Raw genomic sequence first — 13,510 nt, 5'->3', positions numbered from 1 at the left:
AGGGAAATAGGCCTGGCTCACCTGGGACTTTAACTTACTGCAAAAGCGGCTTTTTTTTGTAAGGAAAGCACTCAGCAAAGCGAAATAAATAAATAAATGGCTCTTTGTATTCCAAATCAATCCTTCAACTCCTTATTTTAATTTCCAGCCAAGTCTTTTTTCCTTTGGAATCTATCTCAAAGTCTTTGATTTTTTGATTTCCTTAATTATTGCAGTTAAATCTGGTTTTGTCCAACAAATGGAACCGAAAATCACAGCAAAATCTTTCCACTTGTGATAGAGGATGCCAAAAAAAATCCTTGCCTGCTAGGTCTGAATTTTCAAGACATGCTTGTTCCATTTTTAAGGCAACAACTCTGATTTTTCATGTAATTTCTTTACTTCTGAATTTCCTAAATGTAATGGGATGAACCAGATAACAAAGGGATAACTCCTCTCCTCCCTGCATCTGACACACGATTTCATGGAAATGGTATAGAAAAATGCCTGCCTAATATTTCTAAGCTTTAAGATCTAGGCGAGGTGTTGGGGAAACCAACCCAGCAGTCTGAAGTTTCAACCTGGGTACATGACAAGCTAAACTCGACTGATAATAACACATAAAGATAGGCATATGTGACAGGGCAAAAATAATTGGCATGAGAACTTTGTACGATGTTAATGGGTTTATCTGCTTGAACAGCATGAGCTGTCACGTATTCCTTCAGGTTGTGCTTGCGTTATCCTCTCTCCAAATCTGTGTGAGATTATAATCTGGACTCTTGGCAGTGCTGCTTCTCTGCTTTAGTTTGTGAAATCTTAATAAGTAAAAACCACCGTCGTGACGAAATCTCATCGGCTGCTTCTGGGAGCTGTGTTTGTCTCTGGTTTTGAGCACATTCTCGGGAGTTTCAAGGCTTATCTGCTTCGGGGTTGCCCTGTTGCTTTTTGTAATTTTTACAATGACATTATCCTTCTGTATTGTCTCATGGAAAATCCCTTCAGACAGCAGAAGAAAGAGCTTATATGCAAGGGAGAGATAAAGAAAGAGACTGAAACCGTGCGGTCAAACATGCAGTGAGGCAACGGGCAGAAATCGGAGTGGCTCTGTTGAATTCCACGGGCTAGCAGCCCAGCTCAGGGTGGATTACACTCACATTGGTCGTACTTCACCTGATTTGTTTTAACTTCTCTTTGTCAGGGTTTGCTCGTGTTTGGTTTAATTCTGTTTTGCTAAGTCCCTGGTCTGCAGATACCCCCCTGTAAATCACTGCCGTGTGTATTTTAAAACAAGATCCCACAGGAGGTGGTTGTGAGGGTTAACAGCAGTGACGTGGTTCTTTATCTTTCCAGGTTCTTCCTAAAATTTTTTCTCAAGTGCAATCAGAATTGCTTGAAAACAGCAGGAAACCCAAGAGACATGAGACGGTTCCAGGTAAGTCTTATGAGGCTCAGCATTAACCTGTCTGCTTGTTTTCTCTTCCCTCTCCTCTCCCCTCCATACATAAATATGATGACAGTATAGGATAAGCCATAGCAGATATTGTTAAAGTTTTTCTCCATTTGTTGTGTTTAAACCTTTTTTTTCCTCTTTTTTCCTCTTTTTCCACTCTGAATCCCCAAGGGGAAGTGATGTACTGCACCAACCAGCAGTGGATATTTGATTTGACACCCTCGGGCAAAGCACTCGCACATACAGCTGCCCACAGCAGGGATCATGTTTGTGATACTTAGATGCCTCAGAATTTTCCAAGTAGCTCTGTACGTGGTACACAAGCAGGCTCCTCATTTCCCTCCACTCCCTCTCTCTTTCCATCTTTTTTGCCTTTTAACACTCTCATGGCCTCCCTTTTAGCTTCTTTTTTAAAACAAGGAGCCAAAATAGCAATGGTCACTTTAAGATCTCACGCAGCAAAGCAACAAGGCCCATGGGAGGATGACCCAGCTGCTTTGCAGCAAAATCTGCCACTGGTTTCATCATAGCTGTCGCTGATGTATTGTGAACACCAGCTAATAAAAACACAGAAGGAGGCGAAGTGTGTCAGTGGTGAGGAGAAAGGCAGGCACAGTCTCCCATCTTTCATTCCCAGCCTTTTAAGCAGCTACTTACAATTAATATTTTAACTGTAACTGACCAGAGTGCTCAGGGTTTTACCTCAGGGATGCACTGTTGTGTCTCCATGCAGTGGGAAAGGTGGCACAGCAGAGAATGTGGTAGGAAAGTGGTGCTGGAACTGGCTCTCCTGCAGTTGAGTGTGAGGCAGCTTGGTCTGGTGAAGGGACGTGGGGTTGCAGGTCAGGGTTGGGCTGCACCATTGATCCAGTGTTTATTTCTACCTCTCCATATGGGGATGCTCACCTTGGTAAAGCATTGTGGTCTTGATTCAGGAGAATGCTTGAGGGAGTGCAGGGATGCTTGGCCAGCCAGTCCCTCTGTAACCTACTGGTGATATCAGGACTATCCTTGTAAATGCTTTTACTGCTTCTCCTCATTATTGTACCTTCTTTGTGCAGCATCCCTGGTACAAAGAGGATTTTAGCTTCTTGAGGGATGTGTGGTTTCCCTGGTGACCCACAAGACTTGCAGTGGGAAGGTGCCATCGTTAGGTGTGGCAGTTCATGTTTCATTGCTTGGGCACTTGCATCAGTTTCCTCAGTTATAAATGAAATTAAAACTCCACAGGAGCTGTTTAAAACTTTCCACCAAAACATGTTTTCATAGACAAGTGCTTTCAGTTGGTTTTACTTTTACTAGCAATGAAAAATTCACAGGAGGTATTAATAAAAAACCCAAATAAAGAGTTCAAGTTTTAGGAGCAACTGCAAATGGAAGCTTCTGAAAGCTCCAAAAATGGTTAAGAAATATAGGCAAAGAATAGAAAAGTTATTGATTATTTTGGTTGAGCAGAAATAAGAAAAATACCTGAAACCACAGTGACTTGTCCATTCTGTGTTTTTAGAGGTAAGACACAAGAAGGAGGTGCTCGTTGTTAGGGAATTTATCCTGATTTTATTGTTTTTTCAAGTGGCAATTTCCATAAAGAAAACCCCAGCAATTAGTTATCATCTGCCAAGAGTGCCCAAAAACCTGAGCACAAAGGAAAACTGGGTTTATAGCATGTAAACAGATCTTGTTAGCTCGGAGAGCAGCTCCAAGAGCTGATTGTGGAATGCGATGAAACATAAATACAGAGCCTCCTGCTTTGTTTTGTTAGGAGCTGGTAAAGAATCTGGCACAAGGGTATCCTGATTAGCACCCGGGGATTCCAGGCACTGCCCTATTACAAAGAATACTCCTTGTAAGAGCCAAAGTAGAACTTCTGGATGCAGACACACCTGAACGCAGCAGCAGTTCAGATCTGGTTTCAGTCTTGTGCTAGCTGCGGTGACTGAACTAAAACCTGAGATTTCAGTCAGGTGCTGAACTGCAGGAGGATTTTAGAACTAAGGTTTTTGGCTGAAATCTGTCTCTGCTATCAGCCTTATTCATTGTTTCACCTCTTTATCTCCCCACCCTGAACGGTGACGTTACAGAGCCTAAATACCTTCACATTGCCAGTGAAACACTGACCAGGGAAACTGAAGTGGGTCTATGGTCTGTGATAGAGTGCCTGCAGCCAGTCCACCTGGCTCTGTGTGGAACAGTATGGCTTTGCTTGTGATCTCTGTACCAAAAGCAGCGGTGTGTTGGAGTGGAACAAGAGCTGGGATAGACTCTTCAGCTGGGGTTTCTGCCTTGCAACTTGCCAAGCCAGGAAAACAGAGCCAAGTGAAACTCTGCTTGTGTTTTGCAGGGCTTGCTTAAACTCCTCCTGCACTTTCAGTCCATGTGAGTTCATCCCCTTTGAGGTTCATTATGAGCTTTAAGTTCAAACCTCCAAATTAATCAGGATCAGGCAAACCCACTAGGTTCAGCTTCCTTTTTCTCAAACCCAGAAATGTCGACACGACTTTTCTCAGCATTACAAAAATGAAATGAACCCTTTGAGACAAACACTGGAGGTTGCGAGTGCAGGGATCTTCCTTCGGGCTTGTTCCAAACGGGACACGTCGGTTGATGAGCTTTGTTCTGGCCTACAGAGGTCAGGATGGAGAAAAAAGGATACAAAACGTGCTTCAGCTGCTAAAATTTTACACATTGGGAGTAAAAAAGCTCAGTGTTCCAAGGGAAATTAGCTGTGATGAGCCAGAACGACAATCGGCAAAGAGCTTGTTTTCTGCCTGCCTCCTTGTTTATAAGGATAGAAGCACGACTTCCCGGGATGTAATGGAAGTTAAGAGCACTCTTGAATGCTCCGCTCTCTCTGTCCTCTGGATCTTCTTTTTCTGGTGGATTTTTTAGGGTGGTTTGTGGGTTTGTTTCTTTGGGGTCAAAGCTTTTTTGCCTGCTGCTCGCTGAGTATGGTCCCCCTAAAGTCAGAAGTGGGGAGAAAAAGCCTGGATTACTTCGAGCATTAGTGATGTGCTTGCACACTGTGAGCATGTTCATTTTCATTTTAGCTGTTAAGGTTTACACCAGGCAAAGTAATTAATGTGCAGAATTGTTTATTGGGGTTGAAAAGACAGTCAATTGTTCGTCCTCCCAGCGCAGGAGCATGTGTGAGCACAGTAAAAGCAGGGTCAAAAGGCTCAGTGCTGTAGGGTACTTTATGCATTTTCTGATTTAATTCACTACGTTTTATTCTTGAACTACATCTAAAACCCTTACTGTTTTTTCCCCCATAAATTATTTGTACAGCTGTTGTTATTAGGGCCCTCCTTTTTGAAACATTTGCACACGTTTAACTTCCGTTACGCAAACAGACTTGCGCAGCAATGCTGTTGAGAATCTTTTCACTTGTACCTATGTTTTCCTGCAGAAATATGTTCATTTTCAACTTGTCAGATCTCCATGAGACATTAAGATACTCTTTTATGCTTAAAAAGCAGAAGAGAGAATCCTTATCTCAAGAGTTCTCATTTAAATTGCTACTGAAATCTGGAACTAAAAGGGTCCCATCAAAAGCCACTTTTGCTCTTCAGTGGAGATTGAATGAAAGCCCAAAACTCAGGCTTTGTTGTTGAGACACAAGTACAAATAAGAGACATGGAATCAGTGCCGTACAATGCATCTTATTGAGCTCTTCCAGCACGGAAGAATGGTTACTCATGTCTGGAAAAGTGTCAAGTTAATGCTTCTGATTAGAGATGGGTGTGAAGTGACACAGTTTGGGCTTGCCTTGGCTAATCACCAGCGTTCCAGGGCAGTGGGCTCCAGTCTCTGACCCTGGCCTCAGCCTTGCTTCTAGATAGGTTATAAGGTTTAGATATTTTATAGCAGAGCTATGATGTATTAGACTAAATTAAATGTTAAATTTCACTTATATCCCATTCATTTAAAACAAGGAGGGTGAGGAGAAGGAGGGATGGAAAGGTTACATTAACACCGCATTGTAAAATTAATACAGCTCCAGAAGCCTAAAGAGGTGTTGTTTTAGTATAATTCTTCAGTTTGGAGAGCAACACCAGCTGCTTTGTGATCACATTCACCAGCTGAAACTTGCTTTGATATTGAGTAGAGCTTCAAAGATGCAATGAAAATCTCTTTAAGTTTCATTTTTTCAAATCAAATACAGAGGTTTTCTACTGTTGAAAAAATGCTAAACCTCAGAAGTTAAAGGATGAGTGATCATTATTTGGTGGGATTTTTCCCCACAACTAACATGATTTTACTGTGAATTGCTCACTACTACAGTGGCTAAAGCAGGGAGAGGGAATCTTTCTAGAACTAATGGATGTGTTCATGGTTACTTGCTGGCTGCCCAGGTAAAAGTATGCAGATGGAGTAACAAATCCTTGTGAATTTAACTGAAGCAAATACTGATTATTTATCAATTAAAATACTTCTGACCAGAGATTATCAGTGGAAAACTGAAACAAAAAGCAGGTTAAAATCACCTGTTCATGCTGACTGAGTTCAGCTGAGCTGCAAAGCTGACTTTACACAGGTACTGGCATTGCTGTCACTGCTGTAGTCTCAGTGAGCGATTCTCTCAGGAACAGAATAAAACAAATATGATGCCCTCCGTTTAATGAGGACTTCTCCTGGAGAACTTGATTGAAGCCCAGTGGTGCTTAATGGTAACGACCGGTGTGTAATGGGGGACAATAATTCTGTGGAATTAAGATGAGGCACTTCAGCTAAAATGCTTCAGCTGAGACCTGGCGCTAACGCATTAGACTCCTGTTGGTTGGGAATTCTGCTTCATCCAGTAACGCGCTGATTAAACAGATCCTACAGAGAGAATGGTACAAGGCAACGGAACATCAATACTAACAATGGTCAGCTTTGAACCAACATGCTTTTTAGAAACACAAAGAGAAAGGTCAGCAGTTGCCCTCTGTTTTCAGCAGACATCATGATATGGAATGTTTCCTGGCAGGTATCCCCCTCTAGATGCTCTAGGGGAGAAAGAGAAAGGAAAAATAACAAGGTGTTTCCCTGGGGAGATTTCCTGCCTGACCTCAGAGTAGTTGGATCAGTTCATCATCAGGCACGTGAGCAAAGCTGGCTGTGCTTGAGAATTCACCCAGCTGGCTTCTGATACGAAGCACTGAAGGATCTGTGTCATTCAGGAAAAGGAAAACTGGGTAAGAGTGGTGGGGCAATACTGTGAGTTAGCCACGCAGGCTGGGAAGACAAAAAGGGAGAGCAAGAATGAAACACAACGGGCCTACTTCAAAATCCTTTTCATGCCAATGGTGAAAGAATGTGCCAGAGACCCCTACGGTCTCTTGGATATGGGTAGGAATTGCTGAACTGTTGTTAGAGAGGTGAATGCTACATGGACTAGTGTTATCGGAGACTAATTTCCCAGGTGTAGATTGCAAAACAAGTGCAACGAGTATCAGCACAGTCTAAAGCTATTAATGGGTGGCACATTTCCTCATCAGGTAGCGACTGACACAAAAAAGGGTGATGTTATTTTAGGTTCTACATGAGTAAGGGAAGGACTGACTGCAAGTGCAGAGGAAAAAGCAGTCATGGAGCTTAATGTGCTTAGATCTGGAGACCAAATAGCCATCGTGACAGGGAGTTGTGGGAGTTATGTATTGTCTATTGAAAACAAACCATGGATGAGGTTGCTCTCCTATCCCTGTGCCCCTAAAGTCTTTGGAGCCTCTGTTCCTGAGATGAATCGTAGACTTACAGATTAGTTTGGGTTGGAAGGGACCTTCAAAGGTCATCTAGCCCTGCAGTGAGCAGGGACACCTTCAGCAAGATCAGGTTGCCCAGAACCACATCCAGCCTACGTGAAGGCTATGCATAGGTTTTTCTCTTAGCCTGGGGTCTGCAGCAGGCTCAGGGTCTCAGGGAGGATATCCCAAAGAATTCAGTGGAAGTTTTGAGCAGAGAGAGTCTGTTGCCATTTTTCACATTGTTTATGCTATTCCTAATCTGGCTATGGAGCAAACACGTAATATTCCAGCCTCTACTCCTGTATTACTCCCTCAACCAAAACGCCTATTGACATCAATGGGAGCCCTGTCCAAGTGAAGACAGCAGGATGAGGCCTGACATCTTTCCTTCCATCCAGCTGGAAAATGCTAATAATGATAATTTTTTAGGTCCTCATAGTAGTTCTTCTTTTGAAAAGTTAAAATAACAGGGTGCTGTGACCAGAGAGTTACAAGGGAAAGTGCATCAGGAATGCAATATTGTTTCCAGATGTACAGTGTCATAAAGAATTTTTTCCACACTTGGAATGGTAACAGGAATTTTTTGAGAGAGATCATTTACACAGGGATGAGATACGTTACATGTAAGTAAATGCCTGTATGCCTGGAATGTTTGTACCATATGTCTAAAAAGGTGTCTGTGAGTGATGCAGCTTTTATGTGCATGTGATGATGTGTATTTACTTGCATATACATGATTTGAAGAGGAACATACTTTAGAATATGGAAATACTGGGGCGATGGATTGATGGGGAAGGCAAAATTGCTGTACCCAGGTGAAGGTCTGTGAAGAAATACAACCCTGTGCAGGGAAGTGGGAGAGGGGCAGCACAGCTCAGAGAACCTGATTAATGTGTTTGAATGTCATTGTAGGTGAACCCTCATTGTGGTTTTTGAGCAGGAATTTCATTACAGAAATCCACTTGGGAAACAAAGATAATGTGGAGATAGAGCACACGCGTTCCTCCAGTGCTGCTGGGGAATCAATTTGTGTCTGTGGCTTCCCAGCTAACAAGAAGATTCCTGCAGATTTGCAGAGAGAATCTTAACAACTGCTGAAAGCACTGCTTAAAAGCCTGGAACTCCCTCACTGTTCCTAGAGATGGACCCTCCATTGGATGGATGGAGAAATAACACATTGCCCTGTTGATTCCCTGCTTGATTGGGTGTCCTCTAAAGCTCCAGTGGAGGTGGTGGGTTGATGCAGCTGCTGGGCAGCACAAAATCTTTGGTCCTTATGCTGCCTGTGTCACATTTGGCCTTCACCAACAATTACTGGAATCCACGGCCTCTCTGTCAGATTTTGATGTTCTCAGATCATTCCCTGAGGATTCTGGTTTGCATTAACTATTGATTTTAGGTAAAAGACCATCAAGTAAACAGGCTTAGAAGCCAAATTATCATAGCCAAGAAGTAGTGCCATCGGATCAGGATAAGCGAAAGCACCAAAAAGATTTGCCAGTAATTTGTCAGTGCTGTGGACAAATCTGAGACTTTCAGTCTCCGTGGAAGTTTTCACCTCACCTTTCATCCGCACTAAATACAGGTTCTTTTAAACAAAAGGCCTGGAGTGTTTTATGGTGTTAGGAGAACAAGTGTTACTGGTAAATACATGTTCAGAAGGGTATTGGCAAAAATGCCTAGAAATGGTTAACAAGGTAATGGTAAGAAATGTTGACCTTGATTTGTTTAGCTAAGATGTAAAGATTTTTGAAGGTCAAAGGTGTTCTTGTGTAGTGTTTTGGAGTCTAACTGTGTCTGACCCTCTAACATTAAGCTGCTGTGGCCTGCAGTTTTGAAGAGTGAAGCAAACCAGGGGGAAAGAGAGAAGGGGGAGAGAACAGGAAATGGAGTGAGGTGTTTCAGGAAGTTGTCAGGAGTTGACTGATTGATTCCAGATGGAAAGGGTCACCCTTCATGACCCAGGAAATACTCACTGGGGGAAAGCAGTTGGCTTGTGAAAGGGAAGGGCCTGGGAGTTAGAGACCATAGTGGAATGCGCATTCCTCTTCCTTTTATCCATAAAACATTGTTTTTTAATCTTCAAGTATAAAACAATGGGATTGTCGTGTTCATCGGGCAGGAGGGAATGACTGGAGCAAAGTGAAGAAGTTCAGTTGTTTTTACATCCATAATCCCATGATGTCCTTACTCCGCATCATTGATGATGATGGCTAGCAGTGTTGTAGCAAAGACACAAAGGTCTCTGCTGAACTGGAGCAGTACCTTCGAGATTACTGCACACAAGGTCCAAAACTTCAGGTCCAGGTCTGAACTTTGCATTTTGTCCTGTCCATGAGAATGCTGTCGTTATTTACCCCAGGGCCCAGCCTGTGGATTGCCAACTGGCTTTGACCCTCCTGTGATGGAGAGGTGAATAAAAATGGAACTGCTCCTGCGGAGAGGTCTTAAGAGTGCTTCGTCCAGCCCTGTTGGCTCAGGGGATGGAGGATGCTCGGGACTTCCCTTCAGAGCAGAGCTGTTACTCATGCTGCAGGGATCTCTGTAACCCGTACCGCAGTGTGGCTCGTGTGTTGTGCACAACTTCTACACCCAAATGGTTTCTCAGGCAGGGAACGTGCATACTTGAAGTCTGCATCTCTTATGAAGATCTCATACCGAGAGCATGTGGGTGTGTGTTCACTGTGCTTGTGTATGTGAGCTGAGCTGTGTGTATGTTATATAGTGTAACTGTATATACATGATATACTTTTTATTTACATTTGGTTACAATTTAAACACTTGTCGTAAATATTTCAGACACTGGAATAATTCAGGTCTATTCCCCTGTTGCCACAGCGTGCTCTGGGCTGGCCAGGGAGGGATGAAAATTTATTTCCATTGTTTAAGGGAAAATAATGAAGTGCATCTGAGTGGGTTCAGCTATGTCATGCGGGAAATGTTCCCTTTGGATGCGAGTCTCACTCCACCCAAATGTGCAATGATGAAATCCGTTGGCACACAAAAGCAACGCATTTTGTGACAAGAATGCTTGAGAAGTGTAAGAGTACAGTATGACAAGAGCCTTTTGGAATGAATTAAATCTGTCTCGAGGAAGTAAGTGTTGTTTAAGCTAGCAGAACCCCGTAGAGGGCAAGGCTTCTCCTGCTATATTCTGAATGGAGTTTGATCAACAATTAGAGCTTGACATTCTCTTACCTAGACTATGACAGCTACATCTGTGAAAACTGATGAACACACCCAGGGTTGGATTCTCAATAGCTGTGAATTACTGTGGCTGTGTGGCAGCTGAATGGAGTTCAGCTGTTTTGCACTAGTGGTTGAAACCTGAAAGTTTCCCCGAGATGCTGCTTCTTGCAGTAGTTAAAACGCAGTTTGTTTGGGCTTTCCTAAAAGTTCATGGTTTAAAGGCACGTATATTTCTGGATTTATAAGACTTGCACCTTTGGATGTTCTATTGTAAAGGGAAAACTAAGTGGGATTAATGAACATAAACTTCCTCTAAGAACTGATACCCAACTGGAGCCCAGCAACGTGGGCGTCAAGGTTTAGAAACTGCATCTTGATGCTAAGTCCTTGGGCTCAGGTGACTTTCAGGAGGCTCTAAGCACATGAATGTCAAAGCCCAGACGTGATCCGAGGTGCTGCTTTCACGGAGTAGGAGTTTCCATTTTGTTCAGTCAATGGAGACCTGTATTTTTCAAGCAGATGCAGGTCCATTTGCATGTGAGCATAGTACAGCAGATGGCTCAGAATCTGCCTGTGTGTATCAGAGGGCAAATTGCTGTGGTGCTCTGCAGCCTGCCCCCCTGGTTGGTACACTCAGCCCTCTTTGCCATCAGCTATGCTACAGTGCATCATAGGGAACTAAATTTAAGGCCATCTGCAGTAGATGGTTCATTATACAGTTAGGACTTTATACGGCCCTTAGGACGCTGTATTAAATGGAATTAATGCCTAGAATGAAGACTGGAAATACTTTCTCCCCTTCTTGTTGGGCAATAAACCCTGCAGGACCTGGTGCCATTTTACAGACAGAACAGGGCTTTAACTCAGCTGAAAAATTCACGTCTCACAAGTGGCATTCCAAAGCACATTGTTTACCTGCCTGCCTTCTCCTCCCTTTCTAAACGTGTAGGTTGTGCTATCAACAACTGTGAATGTCGATGGGCACGTGCTGGCAGTGTCTGACAACATGTTTGTTCACAACAACTCCAAGCATGGCCGGAGAGCAAGGAGACTTGACCCTTCAGAAGGTAGGACGTTTGTATGAAGAGCAGGCCACAGATGGGAAAGCATGTTACCCATTCTTCCATTTCTATTTGTTTTGGGGAGGCTAAGGGGGAACTACAGAACCTCAGGGGGGTTAGAGAAGGAAGAGGCAGGAAAACGGTGTCTGCTGCATGCAAAATCTGATCCTCTTTACATCTCAGAGACTCCCCTCCCCCCAGTTTATTAATTAGTGTGTACTGCAGAGCTGAAAAACACAGAAACATGAAGTATTATCTGAATTTCAGACTTCTCGTTCAGCTGGGATAGATTTGATTTCAGGCAAATTAGGCAACATGACATCTTAGTTAAACAGAACTGTTACAGCACAAGATGTGTATGAAAAAGTGTCACCGGTTCCCTTAAACAAACTATGTGCAAAGCATAACAATGCACAGAAGGAGACTGACACTAATTGATTTTAGTTTGTTTGGCCAAGCAAGGCTCATGGCCGGCTGCAGGATGGGTTTTGGACTACATTAAAGCAATTACAAATACTTGTATCTGTTAAGCTTCAAACCGGTTGGCCCCTCCTTTCCCCCTCCCCATACATTCATTCCCAGTGCATTCCACCTCTCTCACGCAGACACTAGCTAGAAACTGCTATCTGTGTCCCCTTTTCCCTCCCCTGCAGCTAGTGAAAGTGAGAAGAGCAAGTGATGTTAGTAGAAAAGACAAGAAAGGATATTATTTCATTATAATGTTTTGCTGCCCCACTTCTTAACTGTGCCCTGTATCAACCTAAAAGAAGAATTAATGAACTGGAAGAAAATGATTGAATCAGTAAAGAATTCAGAGTGGTGTTAATTCTCCCCCAGCGGGCAGTGAAATGGTAGAAGGAAAATCCCAGGATTCCTAGCCTAGGAAGCCATCCAGTTTTTCCTTGACTGATTGGATGTGATTGACTGGCTGTTCAAAGGAGTCTCATGTTTTTGGAGCACTGCCAAAGTTCCCCTCCACCTCTGACCCTGTCAACATTGGGAATGGAGTGATGGATTGACTTTGGTTATGGCCTGGAAACCATATTGGGTTCCTGATGGGATGCATAGTCCAGAGGCCTTGAACATATGGAAGAGAGAGGGGGGGGGAAATCTACTCTATAAAATCAAGAAATTGTCTCCTGAATTGGAGGAAACATTTGATATTCCCATATCTTTTTTTACCCATTGATAAACTTCATAAATCCGATCTCTCTCTCCTTCCTGTGGGTTTTTGCGTGATCATATGCTAATGAATGGGGTGATTTTTAAACAGCCTCTGCACAATCAGTTAAGTGTTTCGCTTTTCCACCTACTACAGTTGGCCTGTTAGGCTTTAATGACACAAAGTTAAGTGCCAGTAATGAACAGGTGAGTCATTAACACCACCAAGGCAGAAAACGTGGTTTCATTTATTCATGTATTTGTTTGTGTATTGATTTGTTGGGCTTCATGGAATGGTAAAGCAGTCTTTATGGGTGAATGGCTGGAGGGGACTTGTCCTAGGCCTTCCTGCAAGGGTTTACACCCCCTGTTGCAAACAGTCTCAAATCTGAGTGGGAAAACAGCCCTATAACTTGATACTCTGATGTCCTTTTGGTTCTGTTCAGCCACACCGTGCATCAAAGCAATCAGTCCCAGTGAAGGCTGGACTACCGGTGGAGCAATGGTCATCATCATCGGAGACAACTTCTTTGATGGGCTGCAAGTTGTGTTTGGGACCATGCTTGTATGGAGTGAGGTAGGTAGGGGTGCCTCCCTATTGCTCAACAGTGTTAATAGGAATTAATTAATTCCTGTTCTGATAATGGTATAAAAATTATGGTGTGTAAGGTAGGATGTATAAGCCTGTGTGAAGGAAATTTATGGGACGTATTTCCTCTGTGGAACTCCTTGCTGTGTGATGCTATTGAGGCCAGCTGCTCAGTAATATCCAGGACAGAACTGAACAGTTCTAGGTGTCCGGAGACAGTAAAGGTAATGAAAGTAAAAAAGAAAGGGTTAGAGTTTGAGAAGGAGGAAGGATTCCCTCTGGGTCCAGAAATAAGTCAGCAGTTAACCAGTCAGCATAAGCAGTGCACTTTTCCTGGTGACAGTTTATCCTA

The 13,510-nt window shown here is 43.2% G+C and overlaps 1 protein-coding gene across 4 annotated transcripts in view; it reads left to right on the top strand.

Moving 5' to 3' along the window:
- Window positions 1-13,510, top strand: part of EBF2 (EBF transcription factor 2) — a 115,882-nt gene that overhangs the window by 81,822 nt on the left and 20,550 nt on the right. For all 4 annotated transcript variants that reach the window (XM_061472476.1, XM_061472475.1, XM_061472477.1 and 1 more), the window contains exons 7-9: window positions 1,333-1,414; window positions 11,297-11,414; window positions 13,016-13,146. In XM_061472476.1, the coding sequence (XP_061328460.1) occupies window positions 1,333-1,414; window positions 11,297-11,414; window positions 13,016-13,146 (331 nt within the window). The remainder of the gene's footprint in view (window positions 1-1,332; window positions 1,415-11,296; window positions 11,415-13,015; window positions 13,147-13,510) is intronic.

Source organism: Pezoporus flaviventris, unplaced genomic scaffold (assembly GCF_033815535.1).
Source record: "Pezoporus flaviventris isolate CSIRO_AGI_PZ_B2104156 unplaced genomic scaffold, CSIRO_AGI_Pfla_v1 ptg000071l, whole genome shotgun sequence".
In the NCBI taxonomy this organism is placed as follows: domain Eukaryota; kingdom Metazoa; phylum Chordata; class Aves; order Psittaciformes; family Psittacidae; genus Pezoporus; species Pezoporus flaviventris.
Note: the sequence above shows the minus strand (reverse complement) of the source record. Positions and strands in the feature narration are given on the sequence as shown.